Below are 18,726 nucleotides of genomic sequence, written 5' to 3' on the forward strand. Positions count from 1 at the left end.
TGGCCTGCTGGAGCACACTCATCAGCATTGATCGCTTCTGAGGTGAGTTGAGACCCTTCACGGTCAGATTCCCCTTCCTAACCGTGTCTGATGTCATGTTACCGGAGGGCTTTGTGCTCTATGACTTGCAACTAGTTTGCCCCTGTGCCAGGATTTGGATGCATGTGAGTGCTTGGAACGTGTAGCTGAGTAGACTGTGACGATTGTGCTGTTGTGTAGCTGTGCTGTGTGTCATTGTGCCAGATGATGTTGTGCACTGATGAGCTCTGTGCTCGGACCCCTCGTTTACCCCGTCCTTCCAAAATGTTTCCCCCTTGCTCTCACCCCAACCCCCTCCCTTCTCCTACAAAGAACAGGAACAACTAACCAATTAGGAGTCCCTCTTAAAACTAGAGACACCCTAGAAAAAACCATAGGGCCACTCATTGGGGGACTCCCCAAAGGCCAGTAAACTTGAACTGCAACATGTCAACTGTTGTTAGTCTCAAGTGTGCGCTATCTGCTGTCTTGGTCGCCCAGCTTGCTAAGAATGTTTGATGGAGTCCCTGCCAGCTGCTGAGGGTTGGAGGGTCAACTCTTGGCTTGCTGATCTTGTGAAAAGAACTGGTTCCACAGTCCCATTGTCATCCCCGTTTTCCTTCTCCTCAGCTTCCTGCAGCATGACATCCGCTGGTGCATATATTTCTCTTCATCAGGGGGTGTTAAATCTTTTGAATTTTCTTGTGCCTTTGGAGCGTCCTCTCTTCGGCCAATGGCCAATGGGTTTCCTGGTAGGCTCTGAGAAGGAAGAGAGTTCACTCAGCTCAGCTGGCTCTGTGCTCGCTGTAAGTCCCTGCAAGACACTGCTCGGCTCTTCGCTTGAGGAGACCCTATACTCTTCATTGTTGAGTTGGAACAAAAGTGCGAAGGAGAATCCCCACCTGTAGCGAATGCCGTGCTCTCACAGCCAGGTCATTAATGGGCAGCAGTCTCTTCTTTGGCTGAGGGTAGTGACTGAAAGATCCTGATAAATTCTGACGTGCAAGTCCTCTAAGTATTGTGTCAATAATGGTGGCACTTGGCCAGTACTGATCTTGGACCGTTGGGAACATTAGGGGGGACCCCGGCCCTATGGACCCTCTCGAATTCCAGTTCAAGGGTTAAGGGGGTTGCGAACAGCGAGTTCACCAAGGCCTCTCTAGACTAGCCGTGGTTTTGTTGGGCCCTTCCTTGAAGCCTTGTATCCTTATGTTGGCCCTCCTCTCCCTATTTTCTAAGCCATCGACTTTGGCCGCCAAGTCCATGTTTTTCTGCTCTAGGTCCTGAAAGCGACTTTCTGACCTCATTCCAAAGAGATCTACAGACTGCTGGTAGTTCTCAAGCGCCTCCACTTTATCTTCCACTTTGAGGATTCTTTCCTGAAGGGCGCTTACGGTCGTGGTCATGCTGCTGCGCAGGGACTGCATCTCGTTGATCAAGAGACATATGTCTGCTTCTGTTGTTGTCTTGTGGTCCTCTCAATGTATATGGGGCGCCTCTGGGGAGGATTGCGTTGCCATGGCTGGTGCTGCTCGCCGGTACCTCTGTAGTTTATGGGCTGTTGCCAGATCAATCTCGTTTCGCATGTGTGACTTGGGTTGCCCTGGGGGGGACCTCTGCTCACTCCAGGTATGCAGCAAGAGATTCTTGCGCCTTTCCTTCCCTCTGGCTCCCAATGTGCTCCAAGGTGGAACCTGAGGGGTTGGGGGCATTTGTGGCGCTTCAGTGACACTATTTGCTCGCTGATGGGCTTTTTCTGTCTGTTGTGCTCCTGCATCGTGCCTGTTTGCATCCGGCTTGTCTCACCCCTGGGGTGTTGTTGTGTGGAGTTGTTTGAGTCTGTCCGCTTTGCTCTCCGCGATCCTGCCCCTTGTCCTGTTCTTCTGTGCTGTCTCTGGGCATTCCTTCGCTTGATCCCCGTTGGCGAGGGGCTTTGCTGCCCTCGGTGCTTCGTTGAGGGGAGGAGGGGTGTGAGAGCTTTTGTGCACCTGCATTGGGTGCCTTCGACGAGCGCGCCGCTGTTCCCCCTTCTTCCAGAGGGGCGAGCCGTGTCTCATGTATGCGCTTGGTGTGTTGCATTCTGTGCCTTATGGTTTGCAACATAATTGTCCCCCGGCCTGGTTGCTACCCCGGGCCCGAGTGGCCTCCTGGGCCCTTGGTGGGTTGCCCCAGTTCTCTCCTCAGGTGGGTTGGTAGCGTGGGCTGGGTGGAATTTGATTGCGAGGGCACTTTCTCCTTGACCTGTGCTCCCCCCTTCCTTCGGCTTCTGATTCGTCCCCCTTTGCTTCTCTCTGCTGCTCTTTTCCCCTTCTCCCCCGCCCTGCCCTTCCCACTGGGCTTTTCTATGCAGTTTTTCCTCTGGGCTTTTCCGCATGGGAGCTGCTTTCAGGTATTTGTAAGACCGTTGCCTGCTATGCAAGGGGACAGGCAACGGTGCTTAGATGGTTGCTCAGGCAGTGCTGGGGCTTGGGTCTGTGGCCGCTCAGCTTCCACATTGTCCCTTCGTGTCTGCTCCCCCCCGCATGTGCGAGGTGCCTGGTCAGGTTGCGGCGTGTTGTGGGGGGCTTGCCTCCCTACTCCTGCTCCCCCTCCTTACCGGTATGGCTGCTGCCCTCTGTTGATATGGTGCTCCGCTCCAGTGCCCGTGTCTCTCCCCACGTGGCAGGGCTGCTGGTTGGGCTGCCGAGCGTGCTTCCGTCCCCCCACCACGCTGGGACCAGACATCTGCGTGGGTGTATCCACATGCGGGAGGGTCGTCCGCACCTCTTCTCACTTTCTTTCGGGCTTCCCGTCCCTCATTGAGCCATTAGGGGTGAAACAAAAAAGAAAAAAAGCTGACGCGCGTTTCGACTGTAGTCTTTATCAAGGCAGAAGAAAATTAATCCAGCCAGCTCGTGGTGGAGCAGGCCGGCAAAGACCCCTAATTAGGGTGCTCGGTTGAGGCTGAACAAAACAGACTTGACTACAAGCCTCGACCGAGCACCCTAATTACGGGTCTTTGCCGACCTGCTCCACCACGAGCTGGCTGGATTAATTTTCTTCTGCCTTGATAAAGACTACGGCCGAAACGCGCGTCTGCTTTTTTTCTTATTTGGTTTCACCCCTAATGGCTCAAACTGCCATAACTGTAATGTTGTATCAGAACAATAAAAACACCATGTACAACAACAACTCATGACTGAATCATCACCTATTCTCAAAGAATACCAAATCTTGGATCACCAAGAACAGCCAGCGCCCAAACCAAATAAGGTTTTGTCAAAACCCCCTTAAAGTGATAAGAAGTTAATCTGGTGTTCAATGAAAAAACTTAGTTAAGGGGACGTTATGGTTAAGTTGCACTAATAAAAACCTATGAAATTCAATGGAAAAACATTGTTACGTGGACGTAAAACCGAAAAACCTCAGAAATTCGTCAGTTATGGTAAGCTAAGCAACCATAACTGGCACCACCACCGTGCACTGCTAAGACTAACACCCAGGACATCAAATATGACATCACAAATGTCACCGATGACATTACATGTGAAATTAATGTTGATGAATAGTCCCTACCTACAAGGGGTTGTTTTAATTATGTTGGTAACAAGATGTCAGGGGTGATTGTGTAATGTTAAACATGTAATAACTAGCTAACACTTCAAGACTTACTAGACACTTGTGCTAGTATAAACAATACATATGAAGACCCACAACGCATATAAATTAGAGGCACATACAGGGAAACTAAAGTAAGGAAGAAAGAAACAGCATCATCAGAAAAAGTTATTAGCATTAAAATGTATCTTCCTGTATACAAATTAATTGTGTGTTTGAGGCCTGCTACTACCCCATGCATGTGCACCATGAGCTGAGGCCAAACCGTAAGGAAAGTACTTTAAGAACATACGACAAGGTTAACGTTTTGATATACAGCACCTTTTGAATTTTAATATTCTGATGGTCAGTGAATTAAACCATCTGGCCTAGATTTTTCAGTGAACCAAAATAAGTGAGCCAGATATGTGATGTCATCACTGATGTCATCAATGACATTTGTGATGTCATCTTTGATGTCCTGGGTGTTAGTCTTAGCAGTGCACGGTGGTGGCGCGAGTTATGGTTGCTCATCTTACCATAAATCACGAATTTCAGAGGTTTTTTTGGTTTTACCTATAACCATAAACGTCCCTGTAACAATGTTTTTCCATTTGATTTCATAGGTTTTTATTAGTGCTACTTAACCATAACGTCCCCTTAACTAAGATTTTTCATTGAATTTCATAGGTTTTTATTAGTGCAACTTAACCATAACGTCCCTTTAACAAAGTTTTTTCAGTGAATTTCATGGGTTTTTACCATGCATGCTATTTTCCTACAACTTACTAATATCATACTTAAACAATAAGCACTTTTTGTCCAATTTTCACCTTAAAGCTATGCCATTTCCCACCTTGCAGGATAATTTTTAAACGCATATATACACTTTTGCAACTTTTTGAAATAATTTTGCATCTGTAGATGTTCGGGAAAGTCTGACTTAATCGCAGACCTTCTGGACAGTGCCAGGTGACCATACGCTTGCGCGTGGCATGGTGACGGGTTCGTGAAGATGTCTGCACTTTGTGATAGGATCCGTGCTTCGAAGAGAGTTCGGAACTGCATTTTCTACTGATCTAGGAACTTTCAACTTCAAAATTTCCCTTGCACACCTACACCTTTTCGGACTCATTATGCATTACCAATCTAGTACACAGTACATACTTGGAAGAATTTTATCAAAATTGCTATTTATCTTAAAAATGGCATCAGTTATTGCCATCCCTCCTCCCCAAGAGCCACTACCAACACCAGCTGGAGGACCTTCACAACAAAAAAAGCACAGTACTTTCAAAGACGATGAAGAGGACCAAGAAGAGGAGGTAGAGGACGTGCCTACTTCTAGCGCCAAGATCGAATCATGGGTGTGCCAGTTCTTTGCTACTGGTGGGTGTGTACCAAAGGCTAAAGCTACCAAAGTGAAATGCACTGAGTGTAATTTTGTACTCAGTCGCAGACTACCCGGACAGTACTCCTATGGGACCACCTCCATGCACTGCCACACCAAATCCAATGACCGCAATGCTCTCAGAAAGGTTGTTCCTTTCTAAGCAAGTAGTAAGATGTCTTCCTCCACCTCATCTTGCACAACAAATACTGAAACCATACAGCCTGATGTCTGCGGGCTTTGGCGCGTTATAAATAACTAAGGAGGGCTACGGACCATTATCGTCCATTGCAGCCGCTGAAATGCGGGATAAATGCCATTAGCACCCCTGGTTCCCAAAGCGGGAACCCAGGGTGCTAAAACATAGATTGTTCTTATAGGGGGATACCGCAGGCGTCCCGCTGTCGGAAGGAAAATCCTTTTCCAAGACAGCCAACATGGAAAGAGAAGGCGGGGCTCCGTACACAGCCCCTCTTCCCTTGCCATAGCAGCCTGCAAAACCCTATGAACATATGACCACAAGCACTTTTTTTCCCTTTCAAACCTATCCTGCCTTCGAATAACTTTACCATATATCCGGTCCCAGGTAGACATAGCCACTTTAACACCATTTTACATCCCTTGCGGTCATGACTAGTAGCCAGATTGTCGGCGTCATGACCTTATGACATGACCCAGACAATCTGGCTACTGCCCACGGCCTCAGTCTTCAAAGGTATACGACTATTTTTTGTACCTACATTATGACACTTGTCAAAAAATAAAACACAGGCACATTTGCAAAACCATGCTTTAATGTCCTTGCCAGTGCTCCTCACAAGTATTCTTGAAATCCCCCCATGTTTTTAAGTATCAAAATGTATGTACATACAATAGTCATATAACTTAGCCGCCACTTGACAAAATCCATTCAGTCTTTACACAAACATTGAAGGTTGGGTCTACAATCTTTCTCAAAACTTTTGTCCACATTCATCAAATAGCAACCAAGTTATAAGCCATCTAAAAATGTTGAGACCCCCCCTAATTTCGCCCCCTCTTGAGTAAATCCCACCAAACTTTAGAAAACCATTTATATCTAGATCCAAAATCGTTTTGCCAAATGTTGTGCAGATTCGTCAAATGACACCACATGTATATGCCTTTACAATATTTTGGGACACCCCCTCTAATTTTGCCCCCTCTTGACAGAATCCCACACAACTTTGCAAAACCATTCAGGATTAGTTCTAGAATATAATTGCAGAATTACATGCAGTTTCATTGAGTGGTGCAAAAGTTATAAGCCATCCAAAAACTGCGTTTCCCCAACCCTGTAATGCAGAAAAAGGTACAGATGTCCTAGGACATCTGAAGTGTCCCCGAACACCACAGGACTGCCCCAGGACATCTGGAGTGTTCGCGGACTTTCGGGGGGTTAAACAACCCGTTTTTTGGCCTCTTATGGCCATATCCAATCCTCATCCCTCCCACATCCCCAGAGATTGTTTGTTAAATTTGACAAATGCAAAGCTGCTTTTTTTAATGTTTTCAACGCGCTGTCTGCGGACCCCAAAAAAGTCTGCAAATCCAAGATGGTGGGCGTTTCAGGAAAACCAACGCATTTTATGTTTTCTCACCACCCAATCAGCGGGTGTGTCCCGATGGCCGCGGACCACGCAAACGTCCACACATTTTTCTGGCCAATCGGAGGCCAGTCCGCAAACCAAACAGCCAATCAGAGGCCAGTCCACAGAGCGAAGAGGGAAGTGAGTCCGCAGAGCAGACATAGATATCACAATTTTTTTTGCCTTACGTTTTGGTTGTTCAAAAAAAAAAAAAAACGACTGGACGGATTTACACCAAATTAACAAAAGCATGCTTTCAGGACCAAGCTGCCACTCCTGCCGCAAATTTAGTGGAAATCCGTCCAGCAGTTTGGGCTGTAGGCACGACAGACATTTTTTCCCATTATGTCTATGGGAAAAAAGAAATTTTGGGATCCCCCTGTAACTTTGCAAAAATATTCAGAGTGGGCCATATACTTTTTTTTTTAAAGTTTGGTGAGGATTCGTCCAGGGGGAGCAAAGTTATAAGCCACCCAAAAAGTGCTCTTTGTGCGCGTTTAGCAACGTAACCATAGCTACATGGCCACTACCGCAGGACATGTAATACATATATATATTATATTTTTTTATTGAAGTAGGCTTTCTCTATTAGCTACAGTTAATACACAATGTAAACATAGCAACAATGTTAAAATCCAAGCAAGAGTCAACACAATATTGTTAAAATTCTCAACAGAATAAATACATAATGATAAAATCTAAACAATGAACTAAATAACCTCCAACGCAAGGCAGAATGAATGCAAACTAAGCACGGCGAATAGAACATGAATATTAATTGCCAAGTATGCAGTAGGATTCAAATCGAAACGTTTGATGAGCCACATGAATGTAAACAATGCAGAAACCCAACAAATAAATCCCATACTAGCAGGTGCCTCCAAAACAACACAATTATGGTCAGGTCGCACATAACACACTGATCCTGCCTCAACCCAGAAAGTCTGATTTTGCTCAAACTGGAGAATGAAAGGCCGGTGTGGGTCAGCCTAAAAGAGCCACAGAGATCGGGCTCTAGCTGCCCCCGGCCTAGAGGTCAGCTAACAATGGGCAACCCAGAGCTTAGGTTTAAAAAGTGGCTAAGCGCTGTATACATTTAATTGACATGGCAACATCTTTATACATTCGCATGGTATTGTTCTAGTGAATATGGAACACATGGGAGAGGAGGGAAAGTACGAGATCACAAATTACCTGAAAACTAGACCTGAACAGTAGTAATTGTACATATTGGAAAAAATATCTACTCCTCCTAGAGCAACATTGGAGGGCAGTTTATCTGCTCGATCATTGTTGCGGGATATACTGCATCAGCATAAGGAAAGGCATATGCTTTATTGAGTTTTTAGGAAATAAAAATAGTAGTAAATAGAAAACTGAAGGCAGAAGAAAGAGGCTAATTAGCTGCTAAAAGGTCAACAAATGAAGAACATTAGGGGAAAAATCTAAGTCAAAAAGCTGTGTTCAAAACACTCTGTCAATGTTCTACTTTTTGTAAAATGTCACACTTATTTTTGTTCAGCAAGATGGGCAGCTTAAAAACTCGACTATTGTGAAAGCGTTCCATAAATCTATGTATTCACTGTCCACGGTTTTACAGTCGAGTTCTAAACTCTCAGCCAGTGCTCTCCTTTTTAAAAATCTTTTTTTTATTTAAATGGAAACTATAAGGGAAAAAGACCTGAAATGAAAACACACTGGTTGCAATGTGAAATAGCGATTTTGTAAAGCTTGGCAGACTTGTACAATATGAAGGAAAGAAGCATTAGTCGCCAAGCGCATAGTGATGTGCCATGATGAGTTGTTTCAGGGGGATGACCTTGCAGTGATATATTTCTCATATTCTTGTAATTCGTATTGCATCCCAGACTGAAGCACAACCTTTTGAAGTGTGCAGTGCCATATTTAAACCTGCCTGTACATAAGTGTTTCTAACCACGACAAGACAAAGGAGGGAAGACAGAGGGAGGACAAAACAAACAATCTTTCTAGGCCTTGTATACATTTCATGGGTCGATAACACTTTCCAGGTAGGTGTGGCTCTTCTCTATTTAGAATGCAAAAGCCAAGTGGCCCAGGTAATTGGAACCCCTCTAACCATGATTGCTATGCCCAATACATTGCTCAATGAAACTACTGAACTACAGGACACATTAGCTCATATTTTTATTTTATTAAATGCATCTATCTCAAAAAAAGGTAGCAGGCGCTCCTCTTGAGAAAGAACATGGCATGATAACCTGTTCTGAGATGAGAGTTTGCAGCACACGCTTTTTGCTCACTGTACGTTTCACAGATGGGAAATATCCATTTGCATATCAGTCTTTGTCCCGCCCACATGGGCAGTCCAGCACCGAAATGCTATGGCAATACTGAGGATTTCTGTGAGAGACTGACCTCAGGGGCATGGGAAACATCTCACAATCGGAGTTTTGAGAATGTTGAAAGTTTTAGGCTTGAAAGAAGTATCATATAAATGTTCTAAACTATGTTTTGTGGATCAATTGATCTTTCGTAAACGTAGAATTTGTTAACGTTTTATCTTTTTGTAATTAATTGACTAAACCACATTAATAATGTTTTTTATTTTTAAAAGGAGAGATCTATGAGGAAGAGGTAACTGGTTCCAATGTCTAGAGCTAAAAGTGAAAAGGGGCCAGAAGCAAGACTAAGCACATGGAGGTTGAGGGACAGCAAGGTGATAATGGGATTGGGAATTTGGAGAACTAAATGGTCCACATATAGTGAACCATCTAGAGGAGCCAAGCCGTGGATGCACTTAAAGAAATGACAGAGACACTGACAAAGAAGACTTGTCTCAAAAGGGAGCCATGAAAGAGATAACATATTTAGAGAATCACAAAGAGACAGAATGCAAAGAGGAATTTTGAACAGAGTGAACAGTAGCAAGTTGATAGGCAGGGAGATCGACTAGGGGAGCAGAGCATTTTTCAACACGTGAGAATATCAAAGAAGAAATAAGAAGTATAATTGCGCAGAATGAAAGAAAAAAACGGTCTTTACGTTTTGTGACAGGGGTTGTGTGATGAATCCGGTGGAGTCATCCCTAATTCCCCTCTATCGATCTCCTCCCATGTGGCCCGGGGACGGCAGTCGCTACCTGATCCTGACCCTGGGGGCGGCTATATGAGGAATAATCAAATGGGAGGAGTCAATGACCGCCAGGTGGAGTTGGTGACTCCACTGGGTGAGACGCAGTATTTCCCCCTTTCCTCTGACAAAGACCCTCTAATACCTTAGCCTTTAAAGGCTTCTTGTCATTTAACAGTTCCTTCCTCTAGTAAAGGTCAGAAAATCGTTTCTCTGAATCCCACTAGTGAAACCCCGATCTATGACTCAGCCATTCACAATTCATGAATAACAAGAACAGAGGTTTAGATGTGGCCTTTTGTGAAACTTTTGAACAACATCCAAGAAGCCTAATATCAGCTATGGACTTCAATTCCCATAAAAAGACAAGTACTGAGACAATGAAGAGGAGGAAGAGTCTATGTAGATCATGAGCAGCCTAACGCGCAGGATAGTTGTTTGACTGGGCCTAAGGTGTGCAGGATTTTTTAAAATGGCAGAGGCAATGAGACACAGAATCGTGCAGGAGAAAGGAGAAAAGAAGAGAATATCTGAAGCCTGGCTTCGGCTCGAGAACACAAGGCTCAGCTATGGGTGTGGTGAGAGAGGAAGAGAGGAGCAGCGGGCACACCTGAGGGACCGTGGAAGATCTGGGAGCCGCAGCGGAGCTCCAGGAGGTGCAATCGTACCAGGAGGCATCCTTCTCGGTCCAGGTCACAGAGGGAAGTCGGAGAGTGATTGCGGAGTAGCAGGAATGCCAGGTGAACGTCTGCATCATGGTGACCCCAGCACGTACAGACGTGTATGTGAACAATGACAATGTTACAAAGTTGCAAGTACTGACAAAATACTAAAGTGGTTGAATGCAGATAATATCTGACAAGCAGAATATTTTAAAGCTGGCGAGACAAAGTGCAACAAGAAACCATAAGCAAGTATAGGTGCATGAGTGGCCAATGTGGGGGGAAACTGAAGTGGTACCATAGTCCTTGAACTGTCTGGCTCCTACACCACAGATTCCAAGGCCATCTCAGCCATCTATTCCATCATCCACTCGTGGATGAGCCAGAATTTCATGACTCTGAATGCGGATAAAACCGAGATCCTCATTGCAGGATCAAGTCACATGTTAAAAAATCTCCCTAAGGAATATGACTCATTTACCATTGCTAATGCGTCTATTCCAGTGGCCCAAAGCGTTAAGACTCTTGGCGTCACCATTGACGCTGAACTCTCAATACGCTTGTATGTCCAGGGCAACCTGTAGTTGGATCAACAGGCAACTTTGCGCAATACACCCTTTTCTATCTGTCAGCAACATGTCCCTTCTTGCCTCTGCCCTTGTTAATTCCAGGTTAGACTATTGCAACAGTCTCCTAGCATGCACGTCAGCAGTTAACATCGCCGCTCTCCAGATGACCCAAAATGGTGCAGTCCGAGCAGTGCTTGGTTTACCCAGGCATTCTTCTATTACTGAAGCTAGGAAAAAACTGCACTGGTTGCCCATCAAGCATAGGGTATCCATCAAGATACTCACTCTGTCCTGAACCTATGAACTTAAGACAAAGTCACTTTAGTAAACATTTGCCTTACTTTAGCCAGATGAGGCATGAGCATAGATGGCTTGCTATTTCCACTACCAACTGTATGAGCATAAGACTGGCCACAATTAACTTTCTCCGAGCCTTAAATCTACTAAAATAGTTCGATTCCTAATGATATCTGCTATATGGAACAGTGATTGTCATACTTGTTCATTGCCTTATCAATCGTTTAATAATGCAAAACCCAAATGTAACTATTAGCATTAGAAGTGATGGTGTGACATTTGGGGTGATCTGTTAGGTTTTATGATTGCATGTTTTATAATTCACTGTGTTTTATATGTAAACCTTTTGATAAATGATTGTCTTAAATTGAAAAAAGTTGATTAAATTCAACTAAATTCATTAAAAAAAAAAAAAAGAAAAAATACTCACTCTTACATTCAAATGCCTGATTGACTCTGCACCCATCTACCTGACACAGTGCATTCTTTGCTATGTCCCTGGTCAATCACTCAGGTCCAATGAGCAAGCTAGGCTTAATCAGCCTCGCTTTCGCTCAGTCAAATTTGGCAAAACCATTTCCAGTGTCGCTGCCCCTGCTCTTTGGAACTCTCTACCTCTTCACCTTAAGAGTTCCACCTCACTGATCAATTTAAATAAAAATCTTAAGACCCATCTCTTCAACACTCCTTAGTCTTCGGTAAACCGTCTCTTTTCAGATTTCTGCTTCTCATTTTTCTCTTTCTATGTCACTGTCGTGTTTGTTTTATGTGCGCCGTGAGGCCTCTGGACAATTTTGGTGCGTTACTAAGAATTGAAATAAATAAAAATAAATAGGCAAACAAGGCAAACAGCTCAGGAAATATGCTACGGAGTTAAACAAACAGTGAAATAAGAGAAGTCCTGGCAAGCAGAAATAACAGGCACCTGAAGTTGTGTAAAGTTTAGAGATTGTGGGAAGATGCCTAGCAGGGGAGTATAACATGCGATCTGAGAAGCTCACTAAAGAAGTCCTGGCAATCAGAAATATCAGGTTGCATAAGAATGTTGTACAAAAATTCTGATATTTAGGGAAAAAACCTAGCAGGGGAGTAAACCAGGCGATCTAGGATTTCTGGCAAGGGAGTATAGCAGGCAATCCGTAAAGGTTACCAAAAGACTTAAGGAAAAGCTCTTATGGAAATTATTTGATCAAAGGAGACTGTCTTTGAATTTGTTTGACCACGTTAAAAGGAAGACTTTCGGAATTCATTATTTGAACAACATTGTGAGTCCAGTAAAAAGACACAAAAAGAACTGTTGTATAAAGAGACACTTTTGCCATCCTTCCTAAGATTCCATGGGAAGGGGCACACATTTTATTGTTTTGTTTGTAGAGCGAGGTTCAGGATAGGACGTTTTGGACAGAAGGACAGCATTTCAGTTATTGACATCCTGACACAGATAGATCCTTCGTTTTTGGTATTAGGTAGGACATTCCTATTTAGAATAGGGTCAGAGAGGCATTTTCCCAACCCATTATTATTTAACAAATGTCTTTAACCAAAAACTGGGCCCTTTCCTCTCCTCCACCGCACTCTCTACCTGCGGAGTTCCTCAGGGCTCTATCCTATCTCAGTGGCTTTTCAAGATTTACCTTGCCCCTCTGGCCCACTTGATCTCCACCTTTTCTTCTTCTTCCCTCATACCTGACTGCTATTCATGCATGGCGCTCTGCAAACGATCTCTGCATTAATGCCAGAAGACTGAGATCCTTCTCATTGGAATGCCTGCGCCCCCATTCCCTCCCACTCTCTGGCTTTTTTTTTTCTCTCTCTCCCTCCCTCTCTCTCTCTCTCTCTCTCTCTCCCTCTCTCTCTCTCTCTCCCTCTCCCTCTCTCTCTCCCTCTCTCTCTCCCTCTCTCTCTCTCTCCCTCTCTCTCTCTCTCTCTCTCTCTCCCCCTCTCTCCCTCTCTTCCTCTCTCTCCCTCTCCCTCTCCTTCTCCCCTTCTCCCCTCATAGATTTTACAAAGAAGTCCAACTTTCTGCTCCACCTCCTCAGAGGCATTCTCCCTTTCCTCACCTTTCTCCAGAAGCTCAATGTCACTGGAGTTCTGGTTCTATCAAGGCTTGACTACTGCAACAGCCTATTCCTCAAACTGCCTCTTTCCTCTCTCTGCCCTCTTCAACTAATCCAGAATAGGATTGCAAGACGTATACTTGGCCTCAAGCCCAGGGACTGCATCTCTCCAGCCCTAAAGTCTCTGCACTAGCTCCTGGTGACTGCAAGGATTCAATTCAAGACCCTCTGCATCATCCACAAGGATTTGAGGCCTGGGACCCCGCTAAATCCAACTTTCTCTCCCTAATTACCTCCCTGCTAGAGTCCTTCGGTCCTCTAGCTCCAAATCTCTGGCGATAAGACATTTCTCTACGCAAAGAGTGGGGATAGATCTCTTTCTTCGGCAGGAGCCTCCCTATGGCAAGGCCTCCCTGCCCCGTTCAGACTTGAGTCGGATCGCCTTTTGTTCTGGAAACGTCTCAAGACTATCCCTTTCTCCGCCTCCTTCCCTTTTTCCCCTCCCTTGCTAAATTCACCCTGACACGCGACTGGTTGCCTGGTCCCTTATGTGCCTTCTGGGGTCAGGGCCCCCTCGTTCAGTCTACTCCAGCACCCCTAAACCATCACTTGCCCTCAGGTAGTCTTCCCGAATAGCCTGAATCTGATCCACCCCTTCCTCGCACTAGCTTACCTTTACCCCTAGTTTCCCCCCTGGCACTTACCCTCCTGGGCTCCCCTCAGTACTTCCCCTACCCCTAGGAACCCTTCCTTCCTGCACTTCTCCCTCCACCCTTTACTTAACCCAGCCCTTCCTCCCTGACCTGCCCCCTGCACTTACGGTCAACTACACTTGCACGGTCTGAATGTCACAAGGCCTAGTAGTACCGTTTACTGTTTTTTCTCCTCTCCCCCTGCCCCCCGGCCATTGTCTTGTAGCGTCTAGAAACACTTGTGTATAGGCGCCTTATAAATGTCCAATAAATACATAAAATAAAGATGCAAAAAGAAAACATGCCTCCCAACAGCGTGCTTTTGATTGTTTGCACACCCAATTAATACATATTGTTTTAATGAGATATCAAAGGCTTGTTTAAATTTAAAACCTTTTATGAAAGTGTAAGGATCAACAACTAAGATTGCTTTTACCTTTTTTGGTGTCACTGATGAAGATTCCTTTTTAATTGTCCTCAGCAAAAACTCTGGCCTGTTGTTGTCAATATCCTCACAGGTGCCTTTTTTGTGAAGCACAGCAGCCAGAAAGGCAATTACCTAGGGGAACAAGGTATTTATTATGTGTTAAAAGTACAAATATACATCAATAGTTGTATAAGGTGACACACAATGTAACTTCTTTTATACTACTATATCCTTCATCACGCTAAACCACTTCCTACTAATTCCTCTGTCCCAATCAGTGATAAAAGTAAACTAAATACTCTCCTTCACTCTTACCAGCCTGTAGCACTAGACACAATCCACACTGCCCATGTGTAAGCTTTTAACCATATTCTACAGCATGGTGCATTATCTACTGTCCTAAAGAGTGGACACTCAATGCCACCCTGAAGTTGATGTTGGGGACATAATGACGTACCATGCAGTGCTTAAGCTTACATACGCTAGTACCCACTTCTTGCCCACAGCATTAGTACTGTAGAAAATTGAATACTCTGCTTGAAAAAGGAGAGGCATGGAGAACTGGGTTTTGACCAATCTGTCGATTCTTTTGTGTGAACAGTAATGACAATAAAATGCCTACAATTAAAACAAACTAATAATAATATAAACAGTTGTACAAAATATCAATTTACATCTTAAGCACTGAACGAAGACCAGTATTTCAGAAGCCAAGGGGACTTGGGTTGAACCTCTGCACCATTTCTTTTTCATCTGAGCTCCTGGAACGGGAGTGAATACTTTTCAGGTGGTGACTATGAAAGGCCAAGGCACCATTGTAGACTCAAAGCACCAACTTGTAGATCAGTAACTATGTAAGACACTTGTGCAATACTGGCATCCTCTGGAAGGATTGGGGTCTCGTTGAAGGTGTGAATTAATATATTCTATTAGGACTGGAAAGTCCCCTCGATGGCTATTTTCTGGGGCACTGCAGAACAGTGGCACAGATGGAAATAAAAACAAGAGATGGGTGATGTTACTTTTCTGTAAAAGAGGCAGAAGAAACAATATGTCCAATATACGAAGACATTTATAATAATGGGTGGGAAGGGGGAGTATTATACAACCAAAGAAATAGAGGAATAGAGGAATGGTCATCTCTGTGGGGGTTGTGGGAGGGGTTGAACTTTTAAAATCTGAATTTGACAGACGGCATGATTACGTCGCAGTTCCATTACAAGTACTGGTCGTGTTGGGGCATTGAAGATAGTACTCAGTAAATGTACATATTAGGCTATTTTTTTGGTGTTTCTAAAACACGACTCCATGGAAACATTATTTTATATCTCGTAAAATGATCGGTTATCTTGGCCAGTCATCGCCTGAGGAAAAACGTGCATACACAAAAAAGCAAATGGCTGTTTATAGTGTACAAATAATTAATATGAAATTGTGTGGATGATCGTACCCAAAGCTCAGGAGGCTACCCTACCTTCCAGGGGTTTTAAACTCTGTGACACCAATGCTTTAGTAATGGCGTATGCCGAAACACTTGCCTGTCAAGTCACATACATGTTAGGGTCATTGCTGCCAAACAAAAAACAAGGCAACGTTGCCTTATTATCACTAACGCATCTCAGTTGGCCCCCAATCTAGAGGGCTGAAATTTGCAACAAACTATTTTTCTTCGAAATGTATATATCCCACTTTCAAAATCAAAACTTCATTTATAACCATGTAGTTAAAAGGCAGGAATGTTTTATTCACATTCCCGTTTTTGCCATAGGAATTATTTGCAATATTCAGTGTTGGGCAATCATCGTGAGCCATAAATATACAATTTTGCCAATGCATTTCGGTTTAGAACCTTCATCATGGCTGTACGTAGGCTCTTGATTACATCATTAAGCTGCTCTGGGTTATAATGTACATATATTCATGGTCAGTACCTATGCATTACGTGTTATATTTTTAACAAATTAACACATACCATTAATGTTGTCCCACGAACATTCAAAAGATGAGCCAGAGAAATGAAAAACAAAAAGTCATATTTTAGTTTCAACATTGTGTACTGTATGTGCTTGGATTATTAAATCCTAAACTGTGTCCTACCTGATCGCATAAAAAACGCTGTCTCTGTGATGTATTTCAAGCCTCAGGGGCTATCGTTTTCTTGTTCCGTGTAGGAACGCCTACGGCAATTTTGCTGCGTGTGTTTCAAATGCGTAAAGAGACGCATAAATCAATCCTGTCTCTGCTGGGGAAACAGGAATATAGGTGAGCCACTCTTCCGTGTAATTACTGATCGGGTCGATCATGCGGCGCATCATCACCGATGCTTACCTTCACTTCCAGCGATTTCCAGCATTGTCCTGTAAGCCACAGAGAGCCATGCTCGCGCATGCCTCCCTGCTGCTTTTGAAGGTTGTCATGGAGACGGTTGCGAGGCGCCGTGGTCCAGCTGGTATGCCTGAGCACGTACGCCTCGCACCCCACCCCCGGGTGGCTACCCTGGGGCGGGAAAGTCTCCATGACAACCTCTGTGTTGTTCTAGGTTCCCGTGATCTGTTACACTCGTAACTAAGCTGTCAAAAATAATTTGAACGTATTTTCGGATGTGTACATACCGGATAAGGTTTATAACAAAGCGTGGGTGCGGACTGCTGCTTTATCGAACACCAAACATTTTGGGGAATTCTTGTATTATATATTGTGCTGTCTGCGCTTTCAACAATATTGTGATATTATTAACTAAAAAGAGGAGTGGTGCTGGTCTCTATTGCGTTCACAGACTCCAATGACTAAAGTTGCATGAAACTAATGGATATTAGATTGCTTTGAATAGTGTACTTTAAACCTATTTCCGGCTCATGTGTAATGGACTGAAGGCAATGGGTTCGATTGAAAAGCACAGATAAATAATAAATCTTTTGTTATCAAACACTCCTAAAAAAACCGCATTTCTTTTCTTAAACATTTTTTTGAACAATAGAGCATGCAGACATTCTCCAGGAGATGATTAGAAGAACGAAATTCATTACTACTCCACGTATCTTTAACCATTCCGTACATATCTGCCTATTCTATGCTCATATGTTTATGGACCAAAGGCAATGAGTCTGGCACAGAGTATGCAGCAAAAATCAATCACAAATCTCATTTTGTAAAGCATATGTACCATCAAAGGTTTTGCTTCTAAACCTATTTAGGCATATCTGAGCCATAGTGCAAATCACAGAAATTCTTCACCTAGAGCAAATCTACATTTAAAGAAAATAATTTGTTAATGCTTCAAGGGTCTTTGACCATGGTCAAAGCATCAAACTCAGTGGGTTTCATGTCCGGGTCTCAAAATACTAGACCCCGACCCACACTTGTTTCCATCTGCCTATATTGTGCAAAACAGGAAAATCTATTTTACAACACACACATGAAATGTATCTCTTCGTTCATTCCTTTTGGTATCAGGGAACTCAGACGGTCGAGCCAGAATGTTTCTCGTTGATCCATCGTTTTTTGAAAGTTTTCATGTGGATCTCTCTTTTCTACTATTTCAAGAATAGCAAATCGAATCTGTTCCAAGTTATGTTTCTTGTCATGCCAATGTCTTGCACAGCAGAGGTTTTGTTGTTGTTACGTATACAGGATCTGTGTTCGTTCCATCTAGTTTTTGCCATTCTCACGGTTTGTCCATCATAATGTAAGCCGCAGGGACATTTTATGGTGTATATCACATTTTGTGAATCACATGTAGCAAAACTCTTCAGTTTTATTGTTTCACCTGTGTACGGATGTTTCAAGGAATCGCCTTTCATAATATAGCCACAATTACTACAACTTAGATAGGGAAAAGTGCCAATTCTGTTGGTAACCTTCTTCTTTTGTGTTGGTCTGGTCTTTACAAGTTTATCCTTGAGATTATGACTCGGTTGATAGGCAAATGTTGGGATCTCTTTGAATAGATGTTCTACTTGTTGATCGCAGGTCACTGTGTTCCAGTGCTTTTTGATAATCGTTTTGATGCGGTTGCTCTGTCTCGAATATTTGGACACAAACACTAAGGGAGGTACATCATCTTTCTTGGTTTTTGGTTTCAATAAATCTTCTCTGTTTTGAGTCGCTATGCGTGTTTCTGCTGCGGTCACTTCTTCAGTGTATCCATGTTGCAAAAACTTTTTGCCCATTTCCAGAAGCCAAAGTAATGCAAAACGAGAAACCCCAAAAAATACTGGAAAGAGAACACCAGGAAGCAAGTCTTCTCCTGTTATGCACCACCGCTTTGCAACAGCACAGCAGCAGACTTCCGCACAGGCCCAACACTCCTATGGGCCAGGA

General features: G+C 43.8%; 1 protein-coding gene across 3 annotated transcripts in view; it reads right to left on the reverse strand.

Annotated features, from left to right (window-relative positions):
• Positions 1-18,726, reverse strand: part of ERCC6L2 (ERCC excision repair 6 like 2) — a 1,852,128-nt gene that overhangs the window by 1,770,665 nt on the left and 62,737 nt on the right. For all 3 annotated transcript variants that reach the window (XM_069625699.1, XM_069625698.1, XM_069625700.1), the window contains exon 4: positions 14,416-14,538. In XM_069625699.1, coding sequence (XP_069481800.1) covers positions 14,416-14,538 — 123 coding nt within the window. The remainder of the gene's footprint in view (positions 1-14,415; positions 14,539-18,726) is intronic.

Source organism: Ambystoma mexicanum, chromosome 6p (genome assembly GCF_040938575.1).
Source record: "Ambystoma mexicanum isolate Mex_15411 chromosome 6p, UKY_AmexF1_1, whole genome shotgun sequence".
In the NCBI taxonomy this organism is placed as follows: domain Eukaryota; kingdom Metazoa; phylum Chordata; class Amphibia; order Caudata; family Ambystomatidae; genus Ambystoma; species Ambystoma mexicanum.